The 24,817-nt window shown below is 40.0% G+C and overlaps 2 protein-coding genes across 5 annotated transcripts in view; one reads left to right on the top strand and one right to left on the bottom strand.

Annotated features, from left to right (window-relative positions):
• The window catches only part of tanc1b (tetratricopeptide repeat, ankyrin repeat and coiled-coil containing 1b), a gene marked incomplete at its 3' end in the record, with an annotated part of 88,736 nt that extends 73,055 nt beyond the window's left edge, over positions 1-15,681 (top strand). For 3 of the 4 annotated variants that reach the window (XM_079464774.1, XM_079464775.1, XM_079464773.1), the window contains 10 exons: positions 60-245; positions 2,593-2,671; positions 8,742-8,875; positions 8,964-9,087; positions 9,177-9,352; positions 10,159-10,291; positions 11,471-11,562; positions 12,020-12,166; positions 12,683-12,783; positions 12,881-15,681. In XM_079464774.1, coding sequence (XP_079320900.1) covers positions 60-245; positions 2,593-2,671; positions 8,742-8,875; positions 8,964-9,087; positions 9,177-9,352; positions 10,159-10,291; positions 11,471-11,562; positions 12,020-12,166; positions 12,683-12,783; positions 12,881-14,153 — 2,445 coding nt within the window. Of the gene's footprint in view, positions 1-59; positions 246-2,592; positions 2,672-8,741; positions 8,876-8,963; positions 9,088-9,176; positions 9,353-10,158; positions 10,292-11,470; positions 11,563-12,019; positions 12,167-12,682; positions 12,788-12,880 lie in introns of those variants that run through there. The other variant, XM_079464776.1, reaches the window with a different exon arrangement.
• A 526-nt stretch (positions 15,682-16,207) lies between these two features.
• Positions 16,208-24,794, bottom strand: LOC306898416 (WD repeat, SAM and U-box domain-containing protein 1). The gene is made up of 12 exons (XM_079463879.1): positions 24,660-24,794; positions 23,540-23,952; positions 23,175-23,362; positions 22,846-22,932; positions 21,736-21,829; positions 21,149-21,182; positions 21,007-21,047; positions 20,305-20,411; positions 19,516-19,542; positions 19,031-19,210; positions 17,349-17,483; positions 16,208-17,199 (listed from the first exon to the last, which is right to left on the bottom strand). The coding sequence occupies exons 2-12, from the start codon at positions 23,935-23,937 to the stop codon at positions 17,048-17,050; spliced, it is 1,443 nt and encodes a 480-aa protein (XP_079320005.1). The 5' UTR covers positions 23,938-23,952; positions 24,660-24,794; the 3' UTR covers positions 16,208-17,047.
• Positions 24,795-24,817: the final 23 nt, after the last annotated feature.

Here is a 24,817-nt window from a genome sequence, read left to right as displayed (position 1 = left end):
TGATCAGTTTGTAATGGGGAGTAAGAAAAGTGTGCTTTAATTCAGATTTTTGTGCTCAGGTGGATCTCGTGGATAAAAGCGGCCAATGTGCATTAGTTCATGCCGCTCTCCGGGGCCATCCTGAGGTCATCGAGTGCCTGTTGGAACTCCCCTGGAGCAGCGAGGGTCAACAGGTGGACCTCAGCCTGAAGAATAAAGCCCTGCAGCAGGGACTCATAGCGGCCTGCAGTATGGGACACACGCATGTAAGTTCACACACATGCTAACACGTGAAAGATAGAAACCACTCCTGGTGTAAAGCCCCCTTTAAACCGGGACTCTTTTTTGGGAATAATTGTTCCCATGTTCATTTAAAACCTGGAGATTCAAATCCTGAATAGATTGATAATGGACGTTTGGTAAGTAAAGTTGTTTTGTAGCATCTCTAGACGCAGTCAGTGTCAATTGTGTTTTTCTCTGCGAGTGCTAGGGCTGTCGCGATTATTAAATAATTGTGTATTATTTAACTATAAAATAAAGAAATTTGACCTCATCGCGATGGTATAAATGTTTATTAAAGTAACATTATATTTACAAATGATTTGCCGGTTCGTGACATTTGATCTTCGTTTCTTACCTTTGAACTGAAAGTAAACGGCTTTTTCTCCCGGAAGCTCTACATTCAGTAAAAATGAGCTAATAAAATATTTCAAATTCACATTTTATGTCCAGTTTTTGTCTCATGTGGCTAGTAGCCGTGTAATAAGCAGGATAATGTACAAGCAGCCGGTTGTTATTGCGAAATAAACCCCTTCAGTGTTATACAAGATACTGATCTCACAGTCTGGACTTATTTCTGCGATAACAACCAGCTGCCTGTACATGTTCCCTTATGTACATTTATTTTTTAATATATTATTTATATTAATTATATAATAATATTAATTATATATAAATATTTTAAAAAGTATAATGTTTTGAACAGATTCATTACACATTAGGCCGTCAGCCAAATGTCATCACCGTGACAGCCCTAGCGAGAGTAAATCTTGCCGTATGCCAGCATGATAACATCAGTCTGTCTGGTGAGAGTCTCATTGAAGACATTTGTATGCTAATAAGTACAATCGTTTGAATACATTTATTCAGACCATCAGCACGTGATTTATATATGAAGATCTCTCCAGAGATTTCTGTAACAGATTTTCTAAAAACATCTTTATTCAGTAATCACAAACTACTGGAAAGGTCACAAAAAGTCAAAGGAAGTTAATTGATCTAAAGACGTGGCATCCGTGTATGCTAAAGCACGTGCGGCCACACACGCAGGAATAATTTAACCAAAGAAGGGTTTATAAGGATGTACGCAGTGCACACAAAACCCAGGCTGTGCTGAAGCATAATGAAGCCCTCTATCTTATAGGTGCTTTAAGGATACGGTTGCCATGGGAGAATAGCCATGGCAACAGGCCAGCCTCCAAAGCCAAGCTCTTTCACAGTTTCAGTCTTTAAACAAGCAGCGGAAAGCTCTGGTGTATTCCTTCTAACCTGCTCAAGTAACAGAGCTGCATCAGCATCTTTGTCTAAAGATTAATGCACACATCCAGCTCATGAGACCGACTTTGAGGTGGAGGTCAGGCTCTGAAATGAATTTTCTGCTAGTCCTTCAAATCAGTTGAGATTTGCTGTCGTTAATATCCCTTAACGGTCATTAAACTTGGTTTTATTACAAATATCAGTTTTGTCTCTGTGACAATGGGAACGTCTTGTTATTTTTTATGCATGTTTGTAGCTGGGTTTCCACATTTTTCATAATAACGGAAGAAGAAACTAATGCAAAATGCGTTTTCGGACCACTGTTGCATTGGTAACCTACCAACCAATAGTAAATTATGGCAACAGCCGCTTATACAGTGTCTACACTAGACGCGACCGGCACGATGCGACACGACAAAATATAATAAAAAATGTTGGCCACACTGGATACCGCGTGGCACGACAAACCCATTAAGAGCAAGCAGGTTGCTGTCGCGTCCGGTTTAGACACACGGTGTCCGTCTCGTGGGTTTAACGCACAGTACGTCTGAATTTATTCTGAAATGCGTCTCCATCTCCCATTATTCGCATTAACTATTTTTCGCAAGAAAGAAAACCTTTCTTGTGAATTAAGGTTTTTTTTTCGAAATTTGTCATCTCCATCGCTGGTTTCTGATGCCAATCAAAATGCGCATAAAACAAGGGTGATTGAAAGCCGGCTTGTGACAAACATCACAGTTCATTGTGATCCTCATATTTTCATTTTGTGATAAATATTCTACATGAAAATGTGAACAAAAAAACATTTATTGTTTTTATTAATGTTTTTATTTAATTGTATTATGTTTTTTAGACAAAGTTGTGGTTTTGCAAGACTCAATGATGTCTTTGATTTGAATAAGTTACATCACCTGTATATATTTATATAACGTGAGATTCCGATGATCATTCTTACATGTAGTGATTTAAACTACTGATGTTTTGTTTGCCCTCTTGTTGTGCTTTCTTTCCTGTCTGATGATTCTATTTTGACTCTTTATTTATTGCATTTATTCATGTGATCTGGTGGTTTGGCAGGTGCTGGAGGGCCTGTTGATGTTGAATAATGAACGGACTGTGCAGATTGATGCTCATGACACGCTGTGGGGTGAAACAGGTACGTGTTTTTCTCTCTCTCTCTTATTTCTGTGCTGCTAATGCTTTTGGTCTGTGACCAAAATTCATGAGACCATTAAGATCAGACGTGGGCATATATCTCATTTAATAATATCTCCAGTGGTCCGCCCTTCAGCAGCTCTCTGTGTCCGCCTGATGAAAAGAAATAGAAGATTTGCTATTGTGTGTGAGCGCTGTCAGGTGTAAAGCACACGTGTGACAGACGGCCATTGGGATGGGCTTGTGTGGACATGAGGCACAGATTGACCCTTTAATGGAGACCAGAAGATAATAAAAAGCTTGATGTGTGTGTACGTAATCTTCATAGGTGCATTTACATTGCGTTGTTCTTTGTGTTGCATTTAATTTCAAGCTGTAGGTTTGTTAACAGGTCCAGCAGGAGTCATAGAGGTCATGAGGAATCTTTTTTCTTGATATTTTGTCAGTTTATTGTACCGTAGGTATACACAGTTTCAATAAGATTTTGATAAAGATTTCGCCCCTGGTTGACTGTGTAGTAGTAGTGTCTCTATAGCTTTCAAAGCATCTGCACGTAAAGAAAAAGTGTCTTCGTCAAGGTTGAAAAATTAGTTGTATAATGATGACACAGAGCCAGAAACATAGAAGGATTTTACCACATTTCTTGTACATTTTGAGATGCTGTTTTTCATCTTTGCTTCAATATAAGCTCTTTTTGGTCTTGAGAGAAGTTTAGAAAGTTACGTTATGTTTGTATAATCTGATGATCTCGTAGGATCAAGGAAAATTGGATTCTATGTGATATGACATGTTTTTTTTAACTCTACAGGGACGTTTGCTGTAAAACAATGAATCCAAACAAATATTACACTGATAAGGCTTTTAAAGATTTCCCCGGGCGTCAGTTCACCTCAGAAAAACTGCAATAGTTGCCAGACACTGTCTCATAAAACATGCATTCTTTCGGTCTGTTTGTCACAACTACAAATGAAATTGTCTGTGTGGTATATTTTTAAAACACATCACAACACTGATGAAATATTGCACCTTTTACGTGATTTATAACTACTTTTAAGGGATTTGTGGTCATTTTGAACTTCCCATTAGGAACCCTCCCACTTTAGCTTGAAATAGCCTTTATTTTATTCACCACTCATTCAGGATTTTTTTGTATTTGATCGAAAGTGTTTCTAGCATAAGCATTTGAAACCATTTCTAGCTTCACTGTAGCTCACTAGTTTACATTTTCATTATCATTGGTATAAAAAACGTACAATTGTTTTGTTCACATTATTATGAGTCCATAAAAGCTACAGTAAAGCATTTATTTATTCTATAATATTATAATTTTCGTAGTGCCGTTTACAGTAGTTTAAGATGGAGTACAGCACATTAATTCAAGGACATTTGAACAGGCCCAAAAGTATTTAATAAACATTACCCAGACTATTAATGCATTTCCAGACCTTGCTTTATAAAAAAGAAACGATCTATATGCACAACTGGAACGCTTATGGAAATTCATTTGTCAACAGTCATAGTCTATTCGTGCATGTGAGGTTTTTGCTTTCTCACCATAAACCAGAAACTAACCTCTTTCTCTCCGAGGGCTAGACCCGTGCCGTCCTTCTAACAAATATAATTCAGATGTAGGTCAGGCCCATTATCAGACATCCTTTAACCCGCTCCACACGCCCCTGCCAAGACCTCCAAACATATCTGTCTCATGTGTACTCTTCCTGGAGCGCTCTGACCTTACTGGATTCAGCAGACGCATTAGAAAAGACTTCGTTGATAACATGTGTTCTTCTCTTCAAATCTGTATTTCCATGAGTAAACTTTGGCTGTTTGTTTGGCTTTTGTTTTCTAGTTATTGTTTACTGAGCACATAATTGCATTTCTACATTGTGAAACATTGAAAGCCCCAGAACGCTGTTGTGACGTAACATGTGTGCTTGATTTTAAAGTCATTGTTGTTATTGTTGAGAGCTTGTTTATTTGTATAGAACGTTATATGAACATTACTCACTGACTCACTGTCTGGGCAGATGCATGCTTGTAGCTTTTAGATTTTAGGGGTGGGTGGTATGGCCAAAATCTTATATCAGGGTTACTTCATTTATCTTCTTTGCAAATTCTGTGAAACGTGATTTATACGCTGCATCTGTTCTGCAGTCGCAGATGGGTCGCCCTTGTTAAATCCATTTTGTTTCGGTGACTTTAAGTGGTCTAGTTCTACATACTGTAGTTGACAGACATCTCTGTCGGTTTGTTTTTCTGAACTCTCGCTGTATGATTGATGTGCTGGACTCAGACAGACGGACAGCTCGATCTGTTTTCATAACAGTACAAATGAATTTTCATCTCGCACAATAGCCCACAGCTGAGGACCAGGGTCGGTTTAAGAGTCCGTTTCATTTAAGATGGAATGACGTGTGTTTTATTAATATATTTAAAATATTTACGTGTCATTTATCACATAAATAGGCAGGTAACTGATGAAGGACATTTATTTGGGTAAATTAGAGCCATACATTATAGTTTTTCCCAAGTTCCCCTTTTCTGTTAGAATTTTTCTTAATCCTGTGTCATCCATTTATTATACAATAATTATATATTTGTCCACATACTGTAGTTAGTATACTCTATTATATAATTTACCGTGGTAAACTGCAGTAAAATGTCTTTTTTTGCAGATACAACAGTGTTTTTGAACTTTACTATAGTAAATATTAGTTTAGTAAATAAGTTATACTCTAGTGTTTATGTAGTTTATCATTACTACTGAATGCTTGAATTTACTAGTAAATGTTAAAATACAATACAGTGGTTTTACTCTGGATGTTCAAGTTAACCAGACTTTTATTTTGACGGGTCGTCACAAGTGGAATGCTTATGAAATAAACTCTCAGAGCAGCTCTGGAGATGGCGTTCATGTGTTCGTGTCCTCATACAGTTGAAATCCACGAGCCTCACACGTGTGTAGTAATATGTCTAAATGTCCAGCTCATTCACATTAACGCAAAACAAGAAGATGATATATTTGATCGCACCTCTGCTATTCCTTCCACATCGCGGAAATCACAAGGCTCTCAAAATGGACTCAAAATGCAGGAAAACAAGTTGTTAATGCAAAAACAAACCAAATTAGCGGTGCACCATTGATTAACACCACACATACTCAAACATGCATTGCTCAAAAATGCGTCTCCGTCTAAATCGCGTGCAAAACTGTAATGCACGTGTGCTACACTGAAAAATGTTTCCTTCGCGCAGACAGTTTTTTCCCATGCAAGGAGACTTGCGATGTATGTAGATAGAATAAAATCATTACGCTATATTACGTAAGGTCTTTATACACCTCTGAAGACATGGCTATGGATATTATACTGCATTTCTGTCAATAGATCCTCCAAAAAATGACACACTGGACTTTAAAAGTCGCAGCTAGATTAAAAGTCAAATAACATTGACAAAGATCAATAAATGTTGAAACACTATATTGTTCATTGCTAGTCGATGTATAATTTTCCTAGTTGATGTCAGCTAATGCTATCATTTTCCTATGTTAACAATACAACCTTATTAAAGTTGCCTTTTTTTTTAAATACTGTTCTTTCCTTTTGTATAAATGCGTTTTTTTTCTGTGAATCTGCTTTGCTACAATGTTAAATTGTGAAAAGCAATTTTAAAAATCATTTGGATTACTTGAATCATGTTTATATACCGAAAGCCACATTATACATTTTGGAAAAAAATGTCTGGATGACATCGTGTCCCTGAATCTACAGTGCAGACACAATTGATTTTATATTTTATTTGGGGCTCAGATGTGACCTAAAGATGTTTTCATTAGATTGAGGCTGAAAGTTCACCGAGGCCGGTCAGTCGCTCAGTTTTGGTGTTTGTGGGGTTGTGCGGACTCGTATTGCCATGAAAGGAATCAGTTCTGGCTTCTTTCGTCTTGTTTGTTTGTGCAAATGAGGTTAAGGCTGAATATCACAGCCAGTAAACATAGACCGTATGTACAGCTCTCTACTGTTTCACTTCAAATGCTATTAACAGTTTAGTTCACAAATGTGACCCTGGTTTGTTAGTATAGGACAATATGTGGCCGAGATACAACTATTTGAAAATCTGGGATCTGAAAATTCAAATATTGAGAAAATTGCCTTTAAAGTCGTCCATCAGAGGCATTGTGGCAGGCCGTTGCTAAGAAACAGGTTTGTTTTAACGCCCTCCATTGGCTTACCACTATAATGAGGTTGTGGAGAGTAGATGAACCTGAAAGCTGAAATTCTAAGCTTTACGTAGATGCCAAACTTGAGTGGGTTATTCCCATTGGGTGGGCAGCAGCGCGTGATGTTTGTAGGCTTGTATCCGGCCATTTTTGTTCGTGATTTTGCTGCGTCCTCTCACCAAAATAACGTTTTGATATATTTACTGTACAAAGAATTGAATATACGTCGGCACACCAAAGCTCCAAAAATATAAAAATGGATTAAATCCCCCAAAAAATGGATTAAAGATTGGCCATGTTTATTAATCTTTTAATCAATAAGTATTTATATTTTTGGAGCTTTGGTCTGCCGACTGTATATATAATTCTTTATTCGTTTTGTTGGTCGAGCACCCATTTGAGGTTGATGTGTGTGCTTTTGTCTTGTTTTTATATATTTACGGTAGGAAATGTACAAAATATCTTCATGGAACTCAATATCCTTATGATTTTTGGAATAAAAGAAAAATCGATCATTTTGACCCATACAATGAATTGTTGGCTTTTGCTACGAATATACCCATGAGACTTACGACTGGTTCTGTGGTCCCAGGGTCACAAATGTGAGTTGTGAGATATTTTAGACTTTGAAACCGTCCGATCATTTGCATTCAGGTCAGCTCTGATAATAAATACTGATAACAAACATTTTATGTTCCCAACTATTTCTTAACAGATGTGGAATAAACTTCAGGTAGCGTCAATACTTCATCAGCTTTGGTGTAATTCATGATAAAATGGCCGTAGTCCTGTGCTGAATGAAAAATACTTGCATCCGTAGATTTCGTTATGGTTTGGGTGTGCTGGAAAAGCAGACGCTGATATGAGAAAAGAAAAGGAGTACAAGTGTTGAGTGCTCTTGTTTTGATGTTTGATTCTTGAAGACGGTCTCTTAATGACACAGACGTCTTCTTCAGACACTGTCACTCACTCTGTGTGGATGCGTAGAGGTCTGATCCTTTAATCTTGCTCCGGTGAAACCGCAGAGTGTTGCATTAGTCATCCTGATGTCCTACACGACCCTATCTGACCCAACATTGCGTCTCTGAATGTGGCGAGTTCTGGCACGTCGGGCCCTATTTTCACGATCTAAACTCATGGTTCTGACACGTCGGGCCCTATTTTCACGATCTAAACTCATGGTTCAAAGCGCACGGCGCAGGTGCACTACGGGCATATCCAAATCCACATTTGCTAGATTAACGGCAGGAAGATAATAAACCAATCAGAGTGTCATCTTCCATTCCCTTTAAGAGCCAGTTGCGCTCGCGCCATGGCGGATTCGCTATTTACACAATAATAATCTTTTACATTGTAAATCATTTTTGTAAATATTTGGCATTATTGTTTGCTTTTGCACGTCCCTCTGTGTGTAATAAGCAGACTGTACGAGCGCTGTGCACCCACCTATAGGCGCATATTCCTAACGTGCTCTTTATATAACTAAACCAATATTGCGCCGTTGACTTTAGACCAGGTTTCACGTGTTTTTTTAGACCAACGCGCAAATGAGCGCAAAAGCATTTGCTATTTAAACAACGTGGCGCAGGATGGAAAATATGAGATCTGTGTCGGGCTGAAACTAGCAAAAACACTTACGCTGCGCCGCATTGCGCCGGATGTACGATAGGGCCCCTCGTGTTTTGTGGCTGCCCAGAGGAAGCATGTTTTGCTCAGTACTTGCTCATCTATAGCTCCGGAGATTTGAATTCGGCAATTGTGTTTCGTTTAACTCTGTCTCAGATGTTTCTCCTAAAGTTTTTTTAGAAGAAATAAAACCATCTCTTACATGTGTGTGTTTGTCTTGACTCAGCTCTGACAGCAGCCGCGGGACGAGGAAAGCTGGAGGTGTGTGGTTTTCTGCTGGAGAGAGGGGCACAGGTTCAGCAGGTGAACAGGAGAGGGGCGTGTGCGCTCTTCTGTGCAGTCCGACAGGGACATTGGCAGGTGAGTGATGCTCAGACACCTGAATGACTCTGAACAGTCAGCAGCGATGTCTCGGGATTGTTTAATAAAAAACCTTTTCGACTGTCAGATTGCAGATCTGTTACTGCAGCACGGCGCAGATGTGAACGTCAGCGATAGACAGGGCCGCACGTTGCTGATGGTGGCTGCGTGTGAGGGGCATCTCAGCACAGCCGAATTCTTGTTATCCAAAGGTGAGTTCCTTACCAATACCTTGGCAACACAATTTAATGTCACAACTAAATTGTTTGACTACATAAACACAGTATTTTATCGTCTACAGGTGCCTCTTTAACATCGGTGGATAAGGAGGGGTTAACTCCTCTCAGCTGGGCGTGTTTAAAAGGACACAAGAATGTTGTTCAGTTTTTGGTGGAGAAGGGTGCGGTTATTGACCACTCGGACAGGAACGGTCGCACTCCGCTGGACCTGGCAGCGTTTTATGGAGACGCAGACATTGTAAGTGAGCAGAGGTCCCCGCGTCTGAACCTCACAATAACGCTGCTGTTTTTATTTCAATAAACTCTTGCATATGACGTCACAGGAATGCTCCATTAAATTCAGGTCATCTGAAAATATGCGGAGGATAGTTGTGGTGTTATGCAGCAGAATGAATATCTGTTTTAAAGGACTGTGTAGTTAAATGTTTGTAATCTAAAACTGAAATCACTCCGTGGTGTTGCTGTGATAAATTTGTTTTAATTCAGCATCCTTTTTGGCTCCGCTAATTCAGATTTAAAGTCCCAGTGAACTTAAAAATGAAAATGCCTATTTTTTTCATGTAATATTGCGGCGTTTATTGTAAATAGTTTATCAATGTGGGTTATTCTCTTTTTAAAATGTGTGTGCCCTCATAATCTTAGGTTAAAATCTGAAATGCACTTCGGTGCTGTTATGACTATCCATCTTAAATGACGGATGTTAGCCGGCTTGGGCGGAGCATCCTTCAACGCTTCCCCTTCAAGTGTCAGTCTACTGCCAGTTCCATTTCCAAACGCCATCGTATCGCAGAAAAAAATGAAAGCCACGCCAACTATGTTTCTCATTCGCAATTCACTTTCACTCGGAAATGCATCAGCATTCTATAATATCCTGAGGGTTCAGGTTGATTCAAATAATTGCTTTTTATGGGGCGTGTCCAATGTGAATTCAACCAAATGTGGGCGGGGTTCATAAAAATTCAGCTAGATTCTACCGTTGTAACGGTTGAAGTGAATTATTGTGGTTTTAACAGTGGTGTTGTAAATGTTGTGATGTGTGTACAGGTACATTATCTGGTTGAGAAAGGGGCTGTGATTGAACATGTAGACTACAGTGGCATGAGAGCCCTGGACCGAGCCATCGGCTGCCGGAACACATCAGTTGTGCTCACGTTACTCAAGAAAGGAGCCAAACTAGGTGAGATAACCTTCATGATCTTGAATCGCTTTCACTCACATGCACAAATACAACAAAACATAGATTGACAGCAAGATTCATCCATTCATCTTTTAACCGAGGCATTTCATTCTTAATTCATGTATACTGTATGTACAGTACCATTCAAAAGTTTAGGGTCAATTACCTTCTTACTTATTCCTATTTCTCACATTGTGCCAGTGAACTCATTAAAACTACAGATTAACACAAATGCTACTACGGGAATTATGTTGAGATTAAAATATCCCAAATAAATCAAAATTGAGTTAGTGTCGTCACCTTTTGTCTAGAAGAACTAACATTTCACCAAGCAGCTTCTTGAGGTGTCACGCCAAGATGCTTTTTTCAATATAAAACATTAAGTGGCATTAATTAATTCTTTCCTTTTCTTATTGGTTGTTTGAGGTCACTTGTTTTTGGTGTGTTCACTTCCATTTCCTTTATTTCCGGGGTGTTGACATGTATGGGCTGGTGGAAGGGGCGACCGACGGGATGGCCACGAACAGCCAAACCATTTGTTTAGTCCGTTTGCAAATAAATTTGTCGTTTCTCAGTCTCTAACGCCGAAGTTGTATGGGAAGCCGAGTACATAAGGACTTCACGTCTATCATGTTCTCTTATTGGCTGCTCAGTCCTCCAGTTCAAAACACTTTTATTAAAAATAATTAAACAAAACGTTCGTATCTCTTCTCATTTAAAAGACCCTTAATGTTTGAACGGTAGTGTTTGAAAAACTAGAAATGTTTCTGTATATTTTAAACCAGAAGCATGTACATCAGTTTTAACTAAATGATTCTCTTTGCTTGAATCAGTGTGGTATAATAAAATCATCAGGGGGATTTTACAAACACACATGAATGCTAAATCAGGTAAATTGTCATTTTGCGATTACAAAAGTAAAGACCGAAACTCTTCCAGCATTCTCTGTGGCGATCTTCTGCTGTGACTGGTGTATTTTTCTCTTTTCTTCGCTGTCTTCACTCTTCTCTTCTAACTGCTTTCTTTAAAACCCTCATAAGGCTACAGAACTTCACCTTATGATCGAACAGGTACTCTCTTTTAGGTAACTTTATTTCATGCCTGTTACGTACTTCTGCTAAGCCGTGTTCTTCTTGAGCAGTTGGATGTAACTGGCTCCTTCCTCTCTCGGTATCCAAGGTAACGCAGCCTGGGCGATGGCTACATCCAAACCAGATATCCTCATTATTCTCCTGCAGAAGCTGATGGAGGAAGGCAACCTGCTGTACAAAGTAAGGGCCGATGTCAAAGTTCAGTGTCTTTGGTTTCTCAAAAGTGGAATCGTTGAATTCGATACAGTTTTTATCCCATGAGAGCAGATGTGTTTCTCAATGCCATGGAATGCTGGCCGATGTCTCGAATATTAGATATCGTTGACTGAGATAATTTTTCTGAAGATATAAGTGCATGGAATATTGAATATTGTTATTGTACAAAACATAACTCATCATGACATTCTACCATTTTCATTTTACTGTGATTTTGAACTAAACCGGAATGGAAATAAGGATGTAAGATGTGACATTTATCAGAGCATCGCTTCTGTGACATTTAAGAGCTTCAGTTTGGCGTCACCGTGATTCGTGGAGCTGTGACAAATGATTGATGGACATCTTTTCATCCTCTGTCCAACCATTTTATTCTCGTCCTGTATTCCTCTCTCTCTGACTCTGTCTGTCTCTCTTTCAGAGGGGAAAGATGAAGGAGGCAGCTCAGAGGTATCAGTACGCATTGAGGAAGTTTCCCAGAGAGGGTTTCGGTGATGAACTGAAGGCCTTTAAAGAGCTCCGGGTGTCTTTGTATCTCAATCTGTCTCGCTGTCGCCGGAAAACTAACGTAAGACATTGGAATCTCAGGAGATGGCTTCATCTTACACCTGCTCTTAAATCATTATTTATGCCTCTCAGACGTATTCAGTAGGACTGCTGTTCATTCTGTGCTATGTACTTTTATAGACGTAAACTTGTAGGTGGATGTATCGTATGATGGAGTCTTACATTTCTAACCCTTCAGTGCAGCTCTTGCGAAACAGATTGTGTTTTTCAGCTCAAAATGCCAGACACAGCGAGGCTAAAAAGACACAAATTGCTCAAAGGTCTTAAATTGATTCGCTCTACTCAGAAGTAATAGCCCGGCTGGAGAAATTCTCTCCAATTTACTTTCTGCATACTTGATCGATGACACCAGAAAAAACGGCAGAATGTTCTCAGAAACGGAGTTCATTATTCATTATTTGTTCATTATTTAGAGCAACTTGCACGTGTTCAGTAGTCCTGCGGTGTGAATCTTAATTCAACCTTTCCGCTCGAGCTTTATCTCGCCTGACGTTCACTGCCTCTCTCTCTGCTTTAGGACTTTGGCATGGCTGAGGAGTTCGCCACGAAGGCTCTGGAGCTCAAACCCAAATCGTACGAGGCGTACTACGCAAGAGCCCGGGCCAAAAGAAGCAGCAGGTGAGTTGACTTTCATAGAGAAGTTTCCCAAAACACATGGCTGTATGATATATACAAGACACTTATGAGGTTTTCCTTGTCTTCTGTGTGTAAACAGACAGTTCACCGCAGCGTTGGCAGACCTGCACGAAGCTAGCAAGCTCTGCCCCAATAACCGTGAGATCTGCCGTCTGCTGGCCCGCGTGGAGGAAGAATGTAAACAAATGCAGCGAGCTCAGAAACAGCAGACGAACCCGGCAACCGCCATCCACGGCTCGGATCAGGATCACGGCGAGCCGGAGGACGACGGAGAAGTGATGGAGCGCAGCCTGGGGCGGGACGTCGACGATGAAGACGACGCTTCTGAGGGCTGGTCCCAAAACATCTACTCGCTCAATCGGACTGTGCCTGATTCGAATGGTTCGGTTTCACCAACTCACAGGCAAAGCCTTCGACACCAGCACAGAGAGTCCGTTGCTCAGAAGAGTCTGGTGCTCCAACCCAGCAAACAAGCCCAGATAGTCAAAACCAACCAGCACCATGGATCTCTACTGGTGGCGTCTACACGACCCATGAATGCTAAGACCCATTCACAATACGCCCCCTCCAGTCCCATCCCTAGCCGTCACATTTCTAGTGTATTGACAGCCGGTCCGGGTATTGACATCAGCCCTCTGCCGGACGACGCGGGGCGATCTTTGATGCGCGAAAGCGAGGACCTCCAGCTCGTGCAGGTTCACTCCTCCAAGACGAGGGAGCTCTCCAAGTCCCATGGAGCTCAAGGCCAGGACGTAAGAAAGGAGTGCAGGCACGGGACGGGTTCAAACGCCAGCAGCATGCGGGTCTCCAGCTCCACCAGTAGTCTGGCCTCCAGCAGCAGTTTATCTGACGGCGGGAAACCGCAAGGCCCGGACGTGCGAACCAAAACCGGCTCGGACAAACCCAAGATTAGCCAGGGGAGCTCCGTGGAAATCAAACCCAGGCCGTTCATGGGGATCATGGACAAAACTGCTCGAGTTCAACAGCAGCAGACGAGTCATCCTCCGATCTCTCGCGGATGGCAGAGTCAGTCCACAGAAGGGCTGGTCGGTCACACCGTCTCTTCCACAGGTGTGAACTGTGAGCTCGCGTTCGCCAAACCGTACGCCGCTTTCTTCGAGCAGCTGAAAACTCCCTCTCCGAGTTCGGCTTTGGGCGGCCAGCACAACGGCAGTCTGCACGCGAAAGAGTTTGACAAGTTCAGCTGTCACAAAGATCCCAAACCAGCTCTTGCCGTGGCTCATTCATTCACAGACAGCACGGCCAAACAGCCCGGCCTGTCTCGGGAAAACCCCAACATTCATGTAGCTTCAATGAAACCAAAGAGATCTTTTATTGAGTCGAATGTTTAGGGTGTATTCAGATGCAAAAGATACACTGCAGATGGAGTTACTTGAGGAGAACTGCTCGAGTCATATGGGTTTTTCAAAAGGAGATGATCAAATACACAAATACACTATTAATCGAAAGTTTAAACTGAAATGTTTCTCTTGAACTTACAAATCTTGTCATGTGGAGATGATGAAACCGTTCTCTATAAAAGCTGGTGTTCAAAAAACAAACTTAAATGGACAGTTCACCCAAAAATGAAAACTGTGTCATCATTTACTCACTAATCTGTATAAATGTCTTTGTTCTGATGAACACATGGGAAGATATTTGGAAGAATGCTCATAACCAAACAGTTCTTGGCCACCATTGACTGCCATGGAAGGAAAAAAGACAATCATAGTCAAAAGTGCCACACAGACGTGTTTGCTTTTCTTTTCATTCTTGAAAGTGTTTTCTTTTGTGTTCAACAGAGCAAAGAAATGTATTAAGTACATTTTCCTTCAATGGCAGTCAATGGTGGCCAAGAACATTCTTCCAAATATCTTTCTCTGTGTTCATCCGGATAAAAAATACAGATTTGGAACAATGAGTAAATAATGACATAATTTGTTTTCTGGGGCTTCCTTACACATTTCTTTGTCTAGTTAAGAACGTCACATTTTGTGTTATTTTAACTCATCCTCATGTTGTCCCTTTTATTTATTGAACACACAAACAATACAAAATTACACAGTGTTACTTTAAATTCATCAGTGAAGCAGATGTGAATCTGTGTATTAATCTGCCAAGCAGACACAGCTCCAGAGCGTCTGTCGCCCACCCTGAGAAAACCCTGTCAGTCTCAAATATCCAGCCTGGCTGATTTACTGTATGTTTAACCCTTATAAAGGGTCATGAACACCTCCACCGGGGCTTCTGAGTCGCTGTTTCAGAGCAGAGAGGATTCTCATCTGATTCCTCTCATAAAAGACCCTCTAACAATGTACATATATTGATACAGTGTGTATTTTTCACACATTTTATGTGAAGACCTGTTTGTGTTTATACCGGTGTAGTATAAAAAGTGGATTTGAGTTTTTTCTTTCACGCGTTTTAGGTTGACATGATGTTTGAGGTAACAAAAAAATGTACCTTGTCGGTATGTTTGTATATTATATTTGAATCTGCTCTTGAGTGTTTAAGTCAATTCTTTCTTTGTACCTGCTTGTTATTTCTGTCTAGATTAATTTATTTACAGCGACTTTGTCTTGGCAACTGTAAAAGCAATATATTTTATATAGTTATTTTTGCACAGCTACTTTAAAAAGAGAAGTATGGAAAGGAAATGTTTTACATTGCCAATGCAAAACTCCAGTGGTCGTCTGGGTGTGAGCGCACGCTACAGAGATGAAAGATTTGGAGAATAAAACATTACAGAGATAAGAGGATCGAGATGGACAGCAGTTATATTTTAAACGTGTATATAAATATTTTTTCTGCATCTGTCGTCGCGTTACGTGAACTGTACAATTTGTATGTTCTGTATCAAAAATAAAGTTCTGGCGTCATCCATCTAAACATTTGACTGAGATTGTTTTTTATTATTCTGTGAAGTTCTTCTAGTGGACAGAAACGGTCTGTATGATGAAGTATTGGGTTATTATATAACTCGGTTATGACATTTGTTCAATTAGAAATGCTGTAAACATTAATACACAATGAACTAACGTGAATTTATTGACATGACCAGTTAGCTAATATTCTGAGCTATATTGTAAAAATATAGTTTGTTAGCACATTGACTTGTTTTCTTATAAAAACGAAGTTGAACATTTACTGTAGGAAGTCTTAACGTTAAGTCTAATGATCAATATTGATGTGGATTTATAAAACTGACCTTTTGATTAACAAGGAATGTCTCAAGTATATTGAATTAAAATAATTACTTTAAGGACCAAGCGTCATAATATAAAGCATTCTGTCACAAATTTAACAGGACAACATATTCAAAAGTCATACAGTCAATAAAGAGAAAGTTTGACATGCTATTGTTTTTAAATGTTTAGAAACAACGATCACAAGGATGATAACATTTCACAAGAGAGCAAAGTTTATTGATAAATAATAAAATGCATTTGTTCAATATGTTGCAAACTACTTTATGTGGAACACAGCCTAGTTCATAAATTACTCGTGTATGAATTAATGCTACTTCTCAGAATAGTTTGCAAAATTCTCTTCGTTTATTGATATAACAAACATGTTATATGGTAAATTCGACGACACACCCACATCCGCCATGTGAATTAAGCACGGGTTTTATCTGCAATACATCTCGGAGATGTCTGTAATACGTCTGCTAAAGATCTGGAAAACATCTGCTGTGTAAAACCATCTGCTAAACATCTTAGAAAGAGCCGTTTTACATCCATTCTAAATCATAAACATCTAAATGACATCTTATAGATGTCTATATGACGTCTGCTGTCAGATTCTCCGAGACGTATTGCAGATGAGGAAACCATGTCTTGCAGATGTAAATGCACACGTTAATATATGTTCAGTGCTTGCGGAAATATGAAAGAATAAATATCGAATCGACCGCATTTTAAAAAACGATGATACATTTTTTTTGGCCCAGCCCTAATTCAGATCGAGATCTACACTGACTGTTTAACCTGAACCTATTGGGAAAAACCTGAATGACACAAAACAAGAATATATTTTCATTGTTCTTATGAATTCAAGACGTTCTTTAAAATTCAAGCATTCACATAATACATCTCAGACCACATGCAAAAAGCGAAAAGTGATAAGCAAATAAATGTGAGTAAGTTAGTCTGGATATGGACTTTTTAACAGTGAATGACTTTGTAATCTTCTCTCATAGATGAGAAAGGATTCCATCCATCAGGGAAAATGCGCAAGGAGTCGGTCACTGGCTGGCCTTCCAGCGCTGTATGGCCATCTTCAGGCTTCTGTTAGGTGTTAGTAAATTGGTTTGTAAAGGCAAGTTTGTCATAGGGCTTGTGTGATTTGGAGTTCTGATCCAGGTCTCGAGAGCTTCTCTCTCATAGGAATATCCATCTGTTTGAGACATGCAGCAGGTGAGCGACTGGTTCATACAGTGAAGACTTTATATATCTACGTGTATACGCATTTGGCAGATGCTTTAACCCAAAACCCGCGCAGACATTCAAACTTCATCATAAACTTCATATTTAAACAGAACCGACCTGCAGCGATGACGGGGTCCTTCATGAGCTCTCTGGTGACTGGACAGAGAAACTCATCTGGAACGTCAGAGTCCATCAGTGTAGATCTCAACTCCTCAATCTTCCTCATGACTTTACCACGCAGACCCACAGATTCTACAAGAGACAGAGAATCACAACAGCCGTTCAGTCACACATCCGGCTTGCCGAGTCATAGCATTTCAAGTTCTAAAACAAAGACGCCGATCCCATGTGTGCTTGGAACTGCACAAGATACATTGACGTCTATATTTATTTATTTAGCAGACGCTTTTTCATTCAAGGGATTGTATTCGTTCATCACCGATTCCTTCTTGATCATGTACAGTACATTTAGTCTCTGTCTCATTCGCGCTGCCCTTCGTTTGATAAGGTTGTGGGTTACACAGAGACGTGAACGGATGATCAGCATGCAAACAGGCAATCTCGAGAGTCCCGGCAGCAGGTCATGAGGACTTGAGCTTCTGCAAATGTAATTCATTAGAGATGGACTCAATCTGTGGTTTGCATCAACCAAAGCATCGGGAGAAAGACATTAAAGAGGCTTCTGCTCATACAGAATTCATCGAATCATCAATCAGTCGACTCCCTTCATCCGACGTACTGAAGACAGAATCATGCAAAGTCAAAATAGTCCACAGGGACATGAATACCGCCAGGATACAATATTAAGAATACACTATATAGTAAGAGTATATATCTTATTGTAAAGATAAGAGGACTTATCTTTACAATAAGATATTCATATGCTTTTAAGGTTTCTACTGTTTTCTCTGCACCCCACCACCATCACAATGCGTCCAAACTAAACAAATCTCATTATAATTGTAATGAGTTATTTCTTTTTCGTCTGTTGTATTCTATCCCATTCAACTGTATACAGTCAGTTTGTGTTTACATCTCTCATTCTTTCACAGTTTTTGTTCAGCTCAATAATGCATGCAAGACATGTTGTTGTTCATTTTGGATTGATATCTCTGTCTTTGTTTACTGTAGTCTTCTTGCTGTTTAGAAACAGGAGATGCACGTGAATATCTTATCCTAGTTCACAGTACGTATGAGCATATAAGGGCTTATCTCTCAATACACACGCTTCCAATGGTCTGACTTTACAACCGCAGTTAAGTGAAGTCTTGTGCTGTAAAAAGCACAGGGAAAATGGAGAGGAGTGATTTTGAGTGGCATTTTGTAAGGCTTGATGGAAGAGTCTTTGTTCGTGCTGTGAATCTTCCAGAGGTTTTCTGTAGGTGAAGAAACATCTCGCTTTGATCTCGCGTGCTCGCTGCGGGCTTTGAAGAGAAGATGCATTGTGGGTAGACAGTACGATAAGAATCTTAAAAACTGGATTTGTATCTTTTCTAAGGTAAGGGAAGTTGAGTCTGTGCACCGCTAGGGTGTTGTGGGTGGATACCAGGGGACTTGCTGTGTGGTTGCTTTTTGGTAAGTCTCTTTGATATTTTGTCTGTAGATATGGCTTGGGTTTTAGTCTATGGATTGGTGGTTTTTAGGAAACCAATAACGCAACAACTTCAACAGGCGGCACAATTTCAAGTCACATTCATGTCTACGAAAACAAATATTTGGGACAGATTGCATGCTTAAATGTAATATTATATGTATGAAATTTGAAATAGAAGTGTGCGTGTGCGTGTGCGTGTCCTCACCAATGTTAAAATAAGCATCCAGTGTCTCTTTATTTAAACTGATGAGTTCAGCCCCATCAATGTTCTGAGCTCTAAACGTGTCCACCAGAATTTCTAACCCTTCATCACAAAGCCAATCACACACATCTTCCTCCGACCAATCGCTGACCAGCATTCTGGAGTAACCCTGAGACTTCCTTCCTGTCGGCACACATAAACAGGACGAGCATTGTTATCATCTCTCATTACATCCAAACATTGTACTTTAAAGTAAATGATGTGCTTTAAAAACAGGAATTTAAATTGATCTTTGTTTTTCTACTAATCGTGTTTGCACATCTAATGAAGATTTATCAAAACTAGAGCTGCATAATTTACAAAGACAACATTTATTTAACTACATCATCCACATGCTGTTTCATTTACGCTTATGCATATCATTTAAAGTGACAGGCTTATGCATTTGTACTACTATGTCATAGAGAGATCCAAGAAGCAGATCTTACCTGTTCCTGTCATCTGCAAACATTCGGCTGAAAATGAAAAAAAGGATTACAACAAAATAAATAAAACATTCCTTTATTGTTGGTTGACACATTCTGTCCAGAGAAATATCATTATTGTTTGACAGACAGGTGCTTTGCCATGTGCATTTCTCATTGGCCGGAGACCATCTGTTGAACTCTTCTCACTGTTGACTGTTCTGAATTTCCAGGGATCGTTTGGATCCAAGTCACCGTGAAAATCTAATTTTACATGTTTGGGACGCTGGCGTCTCCGAGCTGATGCCCGTCTTAATGACACGACTCTGTGCCATCTGCCACCATGGCAGTGAATAAGACCTGCAGGGCACGACAACCCGACATGCCCCGGGTCACAGAAACACACTCGATACATGCTCGTGCGAACACAAATTAAAACAAACTCACATTTTAAGTGTCTCAACAACAAAACGGCAAACTTATCCATTTACGCTCTTAATGGTGATGTGATTTCATTCCCTGTGAACCGTTTCTTACAAAACACAAATAACAACATAAATGTTCAATATACAATATAAATCATTCATTGTGTTTACATTTCTAGTCTTTAATTGAATGAAATGTATATGTAAATAATGTTGGTAATTAATATATTGGCATAATGTTTGATTTTTGGTTCACTAAACCGTGAACAATGATGTAAAAATGGTGATGTAGCGTCTTTATTCTTCAGTTTGTTTTCTTTAAAGATCTTAGGAGAAGCGGCAGAGAAGTTCATTCGTATATTGAAGTAAAAGAGTTTTGTGTGCTTACATGACTGAGCATTTCCATCTTCAATTCTCCAGACATTCACCGTCTTATCCATAGAGCCCGAGGCAAACATCAGCATGCAGGGAGAGAACGCGCACGCAGTCACATATCTACAACAGAGAGAGAGAGGGACTTAAAGTGATAGTTCAACAAAGAGGAAAATTCTGTCATCGTTCACTCGCCCTCGTGTCATCTCAAACCTGTGTGACTTTCTTTCTTCCGCAGAACACAAAAGAAGATATTATGAAGAATGTTGTTAACTGGACCCCATTCACTTGCATTGGTTTTGTGTCCATACAATACAAGTGAATGGGGTCCGGTGCTGTTCGATTACCCACTTCCTTTAAAATAGAAAGAATGTCATACAGGTTTGAAATGACACGAGGTTTAGGTTTTAGGTGAACTTTAAGCCACACACTGCATGAGGGTCGACTGCATTTAAATGCTGAAATTGATCCCTAAAATGATTCTGTATGTGCACAAAAAAACAGAAGTTACACCTCAATTTACTATAAATCAATTTGTTCAAGAACATTTTTTAAATTCTCAGCTGTAAGATAGAAATAAAGACTTTTAAACCGTTTAGCGTTTGTGTGGTATTATATGGTTTTGCAACGACGGAATGACATTACGCACTCACAAGCGTATTAAACTGTTTGAATGTGAACAAAACCAAACTCTGCATTCATACTGAGAGAGACTCGCCTGTCGTGGTGTGTTAAAGTGTGTAAAAGCTCTCCTCCATCCTGCTCACGTACAGACACACACACAAACATTCATTAATCCACATCTTCTCTTGGTTTATAGGTTGTACATCTATATCATGAGGGAAACAATAATCACTTACCGCATTATACACAGCTACAGTTTTATCCACAGACCTGCAGATAAAAGGTACACAGTGCTGTGTTCTTTATAATATAAAGTAAAAAATGATAAGAAATGCTAAAAGGAATTAATGCTGATTGCTCAATAACTTGTGATTTATTAATAATACATCTTTATTTAGAAGACAATTATTGTATTGTTCATCTGTAGTGGAAAATGTTGGAAACGTACATCTCTTAAATTTAGAATGTGAAGGCTGAACACTGAGATTTTGACACTACATGTCCCCCTAGTGGAGAAACGACCAAAAAGATTCTGCATATATTAGCAGTATATCTGCAGTATAAAGTTTGTAGTATCAAGTTGACTTTCTTTGCCTAAATGTGAATAAACTGAAGTTATGTGAAGCAACGTGCTCAACCGACCTCCCGTTATCAACGAATAAACCATTTTTGTTTATCGTTTCCTGTTTGTAATACGTGTTAAACACTCAATGAATTGAACATGCAATGTGATAAGATCGTGTGACAACAATGTATAGCGATAGTTTACACAAGATAACAATGGAAGAAGAAAATTAGAGTGTTATGAGTGGGAGGGGCTTACCCGGAGACGAGCAGCTGTCCATCAAATGAGATGGCACATGATAGGACAGGAGCGGATTGAGCAGAGAGAGTAAACATCAGTGTCATCTCATAACCTGTGTATGACACACACGTCTGGTTTATTATCCCCGTAGGTAAAGTCCATATAGTTGTGATGATTTTTATACCGTGCAAACTGCATATTGAAAACTTTTAGCATTTTTAAGGCCCGGTTTCATCAACAAGACGTGACTTAAGCCAGAACTATGCCTTGGTTGAATTATGATATGTACGTTGCTTTCTATATAAAAATGCCTTAGATAAAAATATTACTGGTGTGCATCTTGAGACAAAACAATGCCAATGACATATTTGAAGATGTGTTAGGGCAATTCATCTTCAGTCGGGACAGCTCAAACCTTCATTTTAATTTGGGACTTTAAGCCTTGTTTGTAAAACCGGGGGTTAGATTTTCCCAAAATATCGTTCTGTATGATTTATGACCGTTTTTGACATGAGGTTGACACACAAACACACACTCACAAGCGTACACAAAAACACACACGGCACACAAGTGTGTGTGTGTGTGTGTGTGTGTGTGTGTGTGTGTGTGTGTGTGTGTGTGTGTGTGTGTGTGTGTGTGTGTGTGAATGTGTGTGTGAGTGTTCTACATGCCGCATTGCGTTGAACCAACAGACCCTGCAGACCGTGGTACTGAACACACACTGCAGTCAGCACGACTACCGTTGAATCAGATGTTATATTTGTAATAACAAACAACCAAACACCTTGATTTTTGTTGTTTTAGCTTATTTTAAATGGATAATTCACCCACTGACTAACCACCATGCCATTCAAAACTTGGTGAATACATTACAAAAGAATCATTTATTTCAAGTGAACTTTATCTTTAATGCTTGTCTTGTCTCATTTTAAGCACCCTTGGAAGCCCCTAGTCGGTCCACTTGTTAGGAAGCACTGCTCTAAACAGAACACTTGTACTGGACTCTCTGAAGGAATCAAACATTTCAAGAGAATGTTAGATTTTTTTCAGTCTAAACTTCAAAAAGTTTTAGGTTCACTGAACAGCACAGTGTGTGAGAGAGCTACAAACAGAAGGCAGTGAGAGTACCTGCTGTTGCATGCTGGGAAACGATCCATACCCTCAGCTGGTTATCCTGCCCGCCGGAGGCCAATCGAAACTTTACTGCAGGACCATCTAAAATATCATATTCACGCACGCACACGCACACACACACACACACACATTGAGTTTCCATGTTTGATGGGGAGTATCCATAGTCATAACTGTTATACCGTACTAACTGTGTAATGGGGTTTCCCAGAACTAAAGACACACAAGGACAAATACTTTCTGACTGATATAGAATGCAACCCATCACAGTCTGGTATGTTCAGGGCAGGGAGGAGAGAAAATATTGACCCAGCGTGATGCTTTACCTATGCAGATCTGTGGAGAGAACTGGCAGCAGTTGACTCCTAAATCATGCGCTTCTCTCTGAATGTATAAAGAGCTCATGTTCATACTCCAGAGGTGAAGTTCTCCCTGAGTAGAGCCCGTGACAAACATCTGACCACATGGGGAGAAACAGCAGGCCAGGACGGTACCCTCACTGACCCGAGAACATCTAAAGACGATGCATGCAATCAATTTATTACCCTTTATGTCTTATAGAAAATAAATGATATACATAAAATGCTCATACTTGTTAGTACTATTACATTTAATACCACCAAGCGTTGAAGTGCAGCTATTGTACTATTGATGTTCTATTTGCTCCCATCTGCCTACAAACGTTGTTCACCTCTGTAGGGTCTTTGATGACACCCGCCAGAGCGCAACAGTCCCGTCAGACGCGCCGGACAGAAGATGCTGCGCATCTGGAGAGAACGCGCAAACGCGCACGGGACTGCGCGCCGGGTGTTCCAGCGCGCCCACGACTTCACCCGTGGACATGCTCCAGACTTTTGTCACCGCGTCCGTGGAGCAAGACGCCAGATATCTCCCGCAGCTGCTGAAACAGCAACAGTGGACGGCGTACCCGTGACCGGAGAGAGGAGAGAAGCGCAGCTCCGTGAAGTCCTGCAGGGAATAAACTCGGATGGTTTTGTCTCCGGAGCAGGTGGCCAGTAAACGTTGGGAGAGCGCGCAGCAGTTGACGTCATCCCGGTGTTCTCGAAGGGTGTGCACTAGCGATGTCATGACGACGGGAATCACCTGTAATGTTACGGACATGCAGCTGAAAAAAATCACAGCCACTATATCGCTGTATCACAGTTTGACGCCAAACTGACCGCTGAATCGGATCTCAACGGCGCCGACATTTTGGGAAGGGCAAAACTTAACTATAACCATATAACTGTATCAAAGTAAACGAGGGAGCTAAAAACGAGAACGAGATGAAACAAATACAAAATAGATTTCTTAACAGATTTCAATTCATTATTATCTACGCCACTTGGAGCACAACAGCGTTCTGGTTACTTCTTTTGATCGACTTCTAATACTTATTTTTGTAATTGTAAGGATTCATAGGCATTTAAAACTAGTCGAGAAATGTAATCGATCGTTTTCGCGTTTTTATCCAGAAAACAGAATCCCCGTTAAATTGTATGCGTTTAAGGTCGTCATGCCCTTTCCAATATGGCGGCGGCGTTGCATCAAGCGCTCACAGCGGCTTAAATGTGCACATTTATGTCCCACTCTTGAGTGTGAATGTGACACAACCATTCTAGACTTACGTCACAAAGATTTCTTTATCACAATTTAGAAAATGGACTAGATGTTAAAAAAAGAAATAATTTAAACAACGGATGCTATTAATTTGGCATGTATTTGGGTTTAAAATGTCAGAGCTTGTCCAAATCACATTTCTTATATTCAAAACCAGCATATTAATTTGATAAAAGTGATTACTAACTCACCTGATGGCAGAAGTTTCACATCAAAGTGTACATCGAACTGTATAGCTACGTAAACACAAGCTAATAAGTACATATAAATGTAAAGAGCTGCCTAGTGGGCTGTTTTTGCCATGTACTTCCTGGACGGCAGCTGTGTGCAAAGCAGGGACATCATGTGA

This window comes from Barbatula barbatula (assembly GCF_947034865.1).
Source record: "Barbatula barbatula genome assembly, chromosome: 9".
In the NCBI taxonomy this organism is placed as follows: domain Eukaryota; kingdom Metazoa; phylum Chordata; class Actinopteri; order Cypriniformes; family Nemacheilidae; genus Barbatula; species Barbatula barbatula.
The sequence above is the reverse complement of the archived record's forward strand: the minus strand, read 5'-3'. Positions and strand labels throughout refer to the sequence as shown.

Coding starts and splice junctions, on each gene's coding strand:
- LOC306898416 (XM_079463879.1), bottom strand. CDS start 23,937: ATGACATCGCTAGTGCACACCCTTCGAGAACACCGGGATGACGTCAAC. Junction 21,183..21,735: donor GGACAGCTGCTCGTCTCCGG/GTAAGCCCCTCC, acceptor TTTTATCTGCAG/GTCTGTGGATAAAACTGTAG. Junction 20,412..21,006: donor ACTTTAACACACCACGACAG/GCGAGTCTCTCT, acceptor TCTCTGTTGTAG/ATATGTGACTGCGTGCGCGT.